The sequence below is a fragment of the Chiloscyllium punctatum genome, chromosome 31, assembly GCF_047496795.1.
Source record: "Chiloscyllium punctatum isolate Juve2018m chromosome 31, sChiPun1.3, whole genome shotgun sequence".
In the NCBI taxonomy this organism is placed as follows: Eukaryota; Metazoa; Chordata; class Chondrichthyes; order Orectolobiformes; family Hemiscylliidae; genus Chiloscyllium; species Chiloscyllium punctatum.
In genome coordinates, this window is record NC_092769.1 from 59,943,578 (window position 1) to 59,954,296 (window position 10,719).

The window sequence follows — 10,719 nt, forward strand, 5'->3', positions numbered from 1 at the left end:
TTGATGTTATATTGCCCAAACTGAAATGAAAATAATTTCATTCCTCTGATGAAAAACGCACTAGATGAACACTTAGCGAATGTTGCAGTAGTAAATATTTCATTGCTGAATTATATGTCGTATTCAATAAGAAGAAATGTGATCCTGTAATTCGTCAAGCAATAGTACAATCATATAATATTCTGCAAATTAATTGAACATAGGTCCATTGCTGTAGTCTCCCATGAATTATGTGAGATCAATCTATTGCTTCAAAATACCTCGAATTAAATGAATAGCAATCAACGCTATAACATACTGCTCATTTCTGAACAACATCCACTTTCTGCATTATAAGAGAGAGGAGCATAGATAGACCATACTGCCCATTGGGTTTTTCCTGTGATTTGGTCATGACTGATATGTTTCTCAACCACAGTCTTCTGACTCCCCAAGTAAACCTTGATCCCTTAACATTCAAGAAACTATTAATCTCTGTCTTAAACATACTCAATGATTTGTCTTTCACTCTCTGGCTGAATAAATTCCTCCTCGTCTCAGTCCTAACGTGTGGTATCTTCAACTTGAGGCTGTGCCCTCAGCTCTTCCTTTATCTGAAAGTAGAAATATCTTCCCCACATGCACTTTATCCAGGCCTGGCAGTATTTGGCAAGTTTCATTGAGATCCCACCTTATCCTTTCTTAATCCATGGAGTACAGATGCAGTGTCCTCAATTACTCCTCATACGAGAAACATTTCATATTCAGTGTCATCCTGGAAAACTCCACCGGATCCTCTCCAATACCAGCACATCCTTCCTTATGTATGGTGTTCAAAACTGTTCACAATTCCAAATCCAGCCTGCCCAGAGCCTTACACAGCCTCTGGAAAGCATATTTGTTCTTATATTCTAGCCTTTTTGAAATGACTGCCAACTGCCATTTGCCTTCTGTATGCCAGCTGAGCCTGTATGCTAACTCCATTGAGGAACGCAATTTTCCGTACCATACTGCATTACCTCAAACTTTCCCACGTTAGACTACATCTGCCACATATTGAATCACACTCCTAGGCCGTCTATCCTTTAAAATTGATTGGAATGACAATCGTGTCTCAACTGAATTTCTGTTTTTGATCAAAGCAATCAGTTAAAAAGGAATATTTTCCCACTGCAAATATTTCGTTAATCAATAGAGTCGGGGGATGATCAAGTTGAGGGCAAAGGCTTTGGTAACGTTAGAGCCAAAAACATTTGTACCAGGAAAGGAAGCTTTTTGGTTCATCGTGTTGTTTTCCTACTGAAAACTATATCCAAAATCACTGCTAATCTGTCAATTAGACTCCCCGCTGTTGAAAGATCCAGTAAATAATTCATTTTTCTCCACTTCAGTAGCTGCTTGCGAGGAAGCGTTCGAGACGGAAATGCAGAAATTATTTTCTCCAACGTCACAAAATCTCTATTCACCATAGAACATAGAACATTACAGTGCAGTACAGGCCCTTTGGCCCTCGATGTTACGCCGACCCGTGAAACAAATCTGAAGCCCATCAAACCTATACTATGTCATTCTCGGCCATATGCCTATCTAATGATCATTTGAATGCCGTTAAGGTTTGTGAGTCTATTATGGTTGCGGGCAGTGCATTCCACGATCCTACTCCTCTGAGTAAAGAAATTACCACTGACAGTTGTCCAATATCTATCACCCCTCAATTTAAAGCTGTATCCCCTCGCGCTAGCCATCCCATCCGGGGGGAAAAGGCTCTCACTGTCCCCCAATCTAACCCTATGATTATCTTATATGTCTCAAATAAATCACCTCACAACCTTCTTCTCTCTAATGAAAACAGTGTCAAGTCCCTCAGCCTTTCCTCGTAAGACCTTCCCTCCATACCAGGCAACATCCTTCCAAGGCTTCCATGCCTTGATCAGAACTGGACGCAATACTCCAAAGTACTCCAAGTGCAGCTGCACCAGAGTTTTGTACAGCTGCAGCATCACCTCATGGTTCTGAAACTCAAACCCTCTACCAATAAAAGGGAAAACACCTTCTTAACCACCCTAGCAAACAGGTGGCAACTTTCAAAGGTTTATGTGCATGGACACCGAGATTTCTCTGGTCATCTACACTACCAAGAATCTTAACATTAGCCCAGTACTCTGCATTGCTGAGACTCATTCCAAAGTGAATAAACTCACACTTTTCCCCATTAAACTCCAGTTCCTACCTCTCAGTCCAGCTCTGCAGCTTATTTATGTCCCTCTATTAATGGCAACATCCTTCATCGCTATCCATGTTAGCGTCATCCGCAAATTTACTAACCCATCCTTCTATGCCCTCATTCAAGTCATTTATAAAAAGGACAAACAGCAGCAGACCCAAACAGATCCTTGCGGTAAATCACTTTTAACTGAACTCCAGGATGAATATTTGCCATCAACAAAAATCTCTGTCTTCTTTCAGCACTTTCTGATCCACACCGCTATGCTGCCCTCATTTCCATAGCTCCGTATTGTGTGCAATAGCCTATCGTGGAGAACCTGAAAGAACGCCTTTCTAAATTCCATGTACACCACATCAACCGCTTTACCCTCATCCACTTGTTTAGTCAACTTCTCAAAGAGCTCAATAAAGTTTGTAAGATACGACCTAACCTTCACAAAACCGTGCTCACTATCCCTAATCAACTTATTCCTTTCCAGACGATTATACATTCTATGTCTTATCACCCTTCCCAACATTTTACCACAATTAAAGTAAGGCTCACTGATCTATAATTACCAGGATTGTCTCTACTCCGCTTCTTGAACAAGGGAACAACATTTGCTTTTCTCCAGTCTTCTGGTACTATTCTTGTAGACAATGCCGACCTACAGATCAAAGCTAAAGCCTCCCCAATCCCAGAGAATCCGAGGATAAATCTCACCTTTGCTGAGACAGTGAAAGAAACGTAATAAATGCCTTCAAAATGGACAACTATGTGTTTAAACGGAAACTACAAAGAATGCAAAATGCCTTCCAAGAAGAAAGCAGGTGATTTATAACTTGAAGAGTTTCTTTTTCAAAAGTTATGGAAGGTGATAGGATAATTTAGAAAGCAGGGGAAATTCCACACAGGGGAAATTCCATTGGATATGTAAGTAGAAAATTAAAGCACAAACGATAAGGATTTTCTGCACTTTTTGAAATATTATTAGACACTAGTTTGGATACTTTGATAAGTCACGAGTTTACAGATTATGACGCATTCAATAGGGTGCGTTAGGACTTTTTAAAAATGCATTCCTTTGATTTGGAACTGACACTTGAGAGAGGAAACTGGATCATGAAAATGAAAATGTTAGTGCTATAGAGAAAAGCCTTGGATAAATGATGCAGATAGCCAACAAAGACAAGTTGTAAAGTGCATCTCCTTTATCTACTTGAAATCCGTAACACGCATGTCTTGCAAGGAATAGATTTGTGCACGGGGATAAGTTCGAGGTAATTATTATAAACTGCAAGGGACAAATTACACTTATCAACAGTTACGTGTTGTATTGTGTCCTATTACAAATTTTAAATGATGATATGCTTGATTTATTACCGTGCAGAGATAAATTTAAAATGTGAAGTGCAAATTGTATGAACCTGTTGCTCCTCTCATCCTCTTAGAGTTTAAAAGTGCAGCAAAGACAAGAAAGATGTTTCACTAGAACAAGGTGATCCCTCAATTCCCACCAGGGATGCAACTGCTTGGCTGGATATTAAAACACGTTTTTGCATTGAAGAAAATAATGCTGATTCAAATATTTTAACAGCTTGAGGTGAAATTCTGAATGATATGCTGAAACCTCCAAGGTAGGAACGGCTTCTCTTGGAGGCAATAACGGAAAGATTGCATGTCCTTATAGACTTACACCCGGTATGTTTGAAGCTAGCATATTCAGTAATAGTGTAACAGGAGTACATCCTTCAACTGGGCCGGAAGATGGAAAACTCGTACGAATAATGGAGCGAATTAGGGATTGCACGCTTGTCACGAGGCTTCTGATATCTGAAATTGCAACACCGTGCATCCCTCCAGATAAAGGGACTTCAGTTTATACCTCTTTCACTATCTGGAAGGGGCCAAAAGTTTCAGTCTCCGAGTAGTTCTCTTCCCATCATGCAAATTTGCATTCGTCAGACGTGCCAGCATTAGCCAATAGGAATCTATAAGGTGAGGTATAAATAACTCCCCTGTAATCTTTGACTTAACAAAAACCTCTGGTATCCTCGGCTGATCAAAACACTGTGAGCCATTCAGAATAAACATGGGCATTGTTTTTATGATGTCACTCTTGCTGCTGTGTTTCACAAGTGAGTAAACCATGAAGTTGATCTTTTATTAATAATTCATTGCAATGACACTTGTAACATTTTACATCTCCTTTATTTTTATGGTAGGTAATTTTTCATCAGTGCTACTGTTTTTTTTTCAGGCGTCAGCCCGAATCCCGTACTTTTGCAACCAGAGTCTGCTTTTGTCTCCCCCGGAACATCTGTCAGCTTAAGCTGCACGGTAAAGAACCGAGACATAAGTGACAGATGGCTCCGCTGGTACAGGCAGCGACCAGGGATGACTCCAGAATGGATCCTGACACACAAAAGCACTAATGATGGTGGCGCGTTGTTCCGTGGCTCGGAAATTACCGATCGTTTCACCCATTCCAGGAACGACCCAAAGAACACCGTTACTCTCACCATCAACAATGTAGAACTGAAAGATTCGGCCGTCTATTACTGCTCGATTTATGCTAATGCTATGTTTCTGGGCAATGGTACCGAGCTACACATGATTGGTAAGTCGTTATTGAGACAGAATTCACATTAAGAGGAGATTTAGTATCAAAACATATTCTCGAATTTCGAGTCGCTTTGCAAATGAAGCATTAGTGCACAATTTAACATTCGTCCTGGCAATGGCATTGAAAGTGGCAGTTCAGTCAGACTTCGTAAAAAGCATGGTAACATATAACAATGAACTGTGGGTGCTGGAGATATGAATAATAAATAGCAATTCCTACAGCAACTTCACAGCCTTGGCAGCATCTGTGGGTTAAAAACAAAACAAATCACAAGTCCAGAGATCATCATCAGAACTTAAGATGATGCCAGACCTGCTCAGTTTCTCCAACAATGTCAGTTTTTTTTTCTTCCTGAAGGGTATATGTTTTTTTTTAGCTGGATATTCCAACGATGCAGTTAAAAAGCAGGCACGGTTAAAAAAAAAGTGTGTTACTATTCATTTTCTTTTACTGACTCGTGGGAGCACAACAAATTTTGCCCATTCCTGCTTGCCTTTGAGAAACGGTGGTGAGCTGATTTCTTGAAACGCTGATAGCCACGTGCAGTAGGCAAACCCACAATTCAAATCCTAATGACACATTATGCGTTTGTCAATTATTAAAATGGATAGGATAGTGCTAAGGGTGTCAAATTCCCATTTTCAATCACTTGGAGTGGCAGACCCAATTAAGGACTTCAAATTTAGCAGCTTGTGTGCTTTGCCTGCAGGTTGTTGGGCAGACACATCGATCCCCGAATGAATGCCTGCATGTTCCCCAAATCAGGCGCAAGCACCAACAAAATAGTTCTGAGACAATTTCTGCGCGAAATTCAACTACTGAATAATGGTGACCAGTGAGCTAAACTATACAGATGTCCAAATCAATTTGAACCACGCAGCCACGATATCCTTCCTGTGAAGAGAAAGCGAATTTGTCCTGGCACGTTCCATGCTCTTGGATGATTTGAAAAAGCTGACGATTCGTTTTTGCAACTCATAAAAGTTATTATGGGAAATATTCGTTCTTACTGGAAGATAATTGAGTGTACCATGTGAGATTAGTCTATTAAGGACAATAATTTATCATTGATTGATGTGTGAATGTCAAGATGTGCTCATTTAACCTTTAACATATCTATCTTATTGCAGTGGGTGTACTGCTTTGTATCTGTTCGTGACATAATATATAATATTTAATTTGCTTGGGCACGAGGAAAAACAAAATAGCCGATTGCTGTTACTTTGAGGCGACGCAGTTGATAAGCTCAAAATCATAATTTATTTCAAAAATATATGCTCCAGAACTTCCAAATTTACTTCTGTAGTTTGAGTCAATAATTATACAATTAAATTCATGAAAATATTGTACCCTTTATATCAGTACAAACTCAAAAATTTAGTTAGAAAATAACGCAACTTTATCCTTCATGTATTGCTATGCTTCTCAGAAACATGTCTGAGGACCAAGATATGCGAAGCACCAAGGTTAATTGAAAAACATAACTTTGCATAAAGGTTATAACATTGAAAATGCTGTTTTCTTTTGTCACCATTCGGGATTGTAAATTAGTATCTGTTTTAAAGGTGCTAAGGCATTGTGAACCGTAACATTGTGATAATGGTTCAAAATAATTGGCGGTCTGAGCTGAGTGTTGGAAGTTCTTATTCATGTTAGTCAGTATCTGTTGAAGACGTTTCCAATTGTACATTAGTTCAACGGGAGAGAGTCGGGGTGCAAACTCCAAATTAGCTGTGAAATAATGTTTTCATATTTAGCCTGAAAGGTTGTCCAATTGCAATTATGGCACCTTCTGTCCCATCAGTAATTAATTAGTAGTAGATTCGTAAAAGGGGTACTGGAAACGCAGAGCATGTAAGGTAGCATCCGAGGAGCAGCCGAATCAACGTTTCGGGCATAAGCCTTTCATCAGGAATAAGGCTCAGTCCAGATGAAGGGCTTATGCCTGACAGGCTATTCTCCTGCTCCTCGTATTCCACCTGACCTGTTATGGTTTTCAAGTACCACATCCTCGAATCTGATTTCCAGCATTGGCAGTCCTCATTTTCTTGTAAGCAATTAGTAGCAGTACTGTAATGATATATTCTGAACATTGTGGTCCAAAAACCGATTCTGAAACGATTAAATCTCCCCACTCTTAAACATTATGATATTAGCGTTTTCGAAGTAAATCTGAAATCTCTTATGACAGAATTGATCAAAACCATAGTGTTATTTACAAGGAGAAAGCTTCCAGATGTTATTGTAATATTTGTCCCTCTAATACAGCATAATAGTGCTTTATTACCTTATGTGTTACAGCGTGCTGTGAGTTTATTAATCTGCTGCATTACCTTCATTACGACATTGAAAAAAAGCTTTCAAAAAGATAGAATTTGCTCCAATGCGTCTTGCTATCCTTAAAACTGCTTTACGTATTTGATCGATTGAAAACATTTTGCTTTCTGCTTTCCTTTAAGACCTCACAATGGAATGATCACCTTCCTAGTTGCAATCGGATTCTTAACCAGGCGCACGTGGGAATTAGTACAAACTTCTAAAATCCTTCCTTTGCTTATTTTGGAAGAGCCATATGCCAATTGAGTCGAACTAAAAAGCATTGAAACAAGAACATTAAATGTACCGCGTATAAAAATAAACATGCGATGAAACTCAGTTTGTAAAATAACAATAGTTCCAAAACAGATTAGCATAAACTGTCTCTTATCACTATTCTGATCCAGGAAGAATTCTTTTCATTGAACTGACGAATATTGAAGCCTTGTTACTCACATCTGCGAATGAAAACTTTGTGGAAGGAAACTATTTAACTGTAGCAATATGGTATCGTAAAAAAAATTCTTAGGTGCATTTCTGATGCATTTGCATGCAAAGATCTCTGAAGGAAGTCTGTCTCACAAACTGTGCTGTCATTTTTCATTGATTTTATTGATGTAACTAATTACGGGAAAGGATTTCTCAAGTCTGTTCACTACACTCCTGTTAAAGATAAAGTTTTGGAAGTATGTCTCGAGCCAGTATTAACTTGTCAAGCAGAAGTAGAAGCATTTGATGTTTAATCCCTGAATATGTCTATCAGACGATGTCTAGTGTCAGATGATGGTTGTGTAGTGCCTAGAAAATAACATGGCTTGGAAAAAAAATTACACACTAATATCATTGTAAATCTTTTCAAGGGCGAGAGTGAGTTAGTCAGTATGATGTTGTGCTTGTGAAAATCGTTTGTGTTTAATTATTGAAACTGTTAATATGTTAGAATTGCATGCAGCGTAATGAAACAGTTTCACATTTATGGAAATTCACCTTGATATTTCCAATAATATAACACTGAATTTGTGTTCCAATAATATAACACTGAATTTGTGAGTTTGAAGAAGAGAGATTCAGTTCACAATTAATTAGTTACGCTGTTATAAAAGTTTTAAAAGGAACAAAATTGAGTAAATAAATGAACACAATGTTTCTCTTCTAGATTTGTTTGCAATTCTGCAAGTAGCTGCATGTTCAGCTTAAGGAGACCAGAACCGTTTTGTGGGGTTGAGAAGAAAGAGGTTAGGGGTCAATGCGTGTACAAAGATAAGATAGAACAGTTGTAACAACAATTCCACAAGTCTGAAATATCCACTGAGTATTTCCCTAATCCCTGAAGACAATAGATTATTTTCAATTTAATTCAGAATTTTGCTCAAACAAGGCACCTAGAGTGCCAGACTGCAGTGGATACGAAAAATGTAAGGGTAGCAACGTTACCTGGAGAAAAAAAAAATCTGCTAATACGCAATTTATGATTTGTTCTTGAAATTATGACCAACAGTAAAGTTGATCTCCTGTTATTCAGCATTAGTGTAAAAACAATCAACCGTAATGTCTTGAACTGACATCACATACAGTACAGACAGAAATGGTCGAAACAATCAACGCATTGTCTGCAATTAAGTTGGTTATTGTTTCATCCCAGTAACTTTTCTGCTGCAAGATTTGCTACTTTCCATTGCATAAGTGTGACTTGCATTCATCAACCCATAAACTAATTCAGCAGATAAACGGGACATTTTTGTATTTGTTAAGAGGAGGAAAATCTGTGTTTCTTTTTATCGAAGCAGTGTCTTTAATGAGACTAATGAATTAGCGTTTTCAAAACATAGAGGTCACTTATCCTTAAAAAGGTGCGCACGGGTGGGTATGTTCTTGGTGAAAGAAAATTCGCTTATCACAATATCTGTATACTTTAAAATTAGTAGCGCAAATATGAGGTATTTGCTCGACCTGCCCATCCACTGACTGAAAACACAGTAGGGACAGCTTCAATAATAGTTTTCCACAGTAAGAGGTAAGAGAGACTGGATACATGTGGCTTGAAAGAGCGACCACGGGTATTGATTAAAGCCTTTCATGTGCGTTTTTCTCTTCATGCTTTCGATGATAAACATACATTTACGCTACCTTGATATTTCCTAACTTCAATCCATGTGTATTACAGACTGGAAACTGCAGGTGCCATCACTGGAGTTATTTCCGCCTTCTCACCAAGAATTGACTTCAGCAGAAATGGTGACACTAACCTGTCTGGCCCATGGCTTCTATCCGGGTTTCGTGGACATGATTTGGAAAGTAGGAGAAAGTCAGACACAGAGTGGTGTGACTACAAGCTTCCCTAAACTTGAGAGTGACAACAGCTATACCATGAGCAGTTATCTGATGGTCCCAGTCAGTGACTGGAATGCGAAGGAAGAGTACTCATGTCTTTTCAAGTACAAGTCTCAGGACACGCTGGTTCAGAAATCCATCAGCTTGAACACGTGTCATCTCTAAGGACTGACATTTCATTTCCGCAAAAACACTCTAATTGAAAAGCAGAGTGTGGCAGGTATCTCGGCAAATTAAATAAATGCATCTGACTGGGGAGAAGCTTCATTTTATTGGCGAGCTATTAGTGACATCGTTTTGTGACATCATTAGTGACATGAATAAACTGCTTTTTTGTGCAATTGCAATTATTGATTTAAAATGCAAATATTTGTTTCTTCATACAAATATAACTTCCAACTGGGTTTCAAATGTCGCCTTCTTTTGGGTGTGACGTGGATAAATTGGAAAAATAAACTTTCCAGTATCAATATTCCCCAGCTTTGTCCAAATTATTCTTGTGGGTATGGTTTCCCATTCCATGATGTATTGAGTGGTGAAACGGGACAGTGTTGCAAAATCACTGCGCTTATTTTTCTGAAACGCAGACTAAAAAATTGGGTGTGTGACTTAGAATCCTTCAATAGCAGCTGTCACAATTCAAGATTAAACAAATCGTTAAGACTACTCCCATATTAAACACAATTAATAGTGACCATGACGCTGTCATCAATTATTTAAAAATAAAAAAACTCTCGTTCACTAATTTCCTTTAGGAAAGACATTTGCCAGACTTAGTTGACCTTCACTGAAGTCCTGATATAAAGCAGCATGGTTCATGTGTATCCATAACACAATAGGAAATATGAACAGGAGTAAGTCATTTGGCACCGCAAACATTTTCTGAAGTTTAATAGGATTACGGCTGATTCAACATTCATCACTTCCATATTCCTGCCCTTTCCCCGTAACCATTGATTCATCTCCTGATCAAGAATCTATCTATCTCAGCGTTAAATTAACGCAACGACACTGCCTTCATGGCTCTCTGTGGCAAATCATTCCAAACATTGACAGTCCTCTGAGAGATTGCATTTCTCTTTGTTTCAGTCATAAATTAGCGCCCTTTATTCTGAGACGATGCACTGGTCTTCCCGTATCTTGCATGAGGTCAAAGGTCGTCACAGTATTAACCATGAAACGGCCTTTAAGAATTTTTATGTTAAAGTGAGATCACCTCTCTTTTTCTAAATACCAGTAAATAGAGTTCAACCTTTCTGAA

At 38.6% G+C, this 10,719-nt stretch overlaps 1 protein-coding gene across 1 annotated transcript; it reads left to right on the top strand.

Moving 5' to 3' along the window:
• The first annotated feature begins 4,233 nt into the window (after positions 1 to 4,233).
• On the top strand, positions 4,234 to 9,930 carry LOC140456840 (immunoglobulin lambda-1 light chain-like). Its single transcript, XM_072550772.1, has 3 exons — positions 4,234 to 4,323; positions 4,446 to 4,805; positions 9,292 to 9,930. Exons 1-3 carry the CDS (start codon positions 4,278 to 4,280, stop codon positions 9,621 to 9,623), a joined length of 738 nt encoding a protein of 245 aa, XP_072406873.1. The 5' UTR covers positions 4,234 to 4,277; the 3' UTR covers positions 9,624 to 9,930.
• Positions 9,931 to 10,719: the final 789 nt, after the last annotated feature.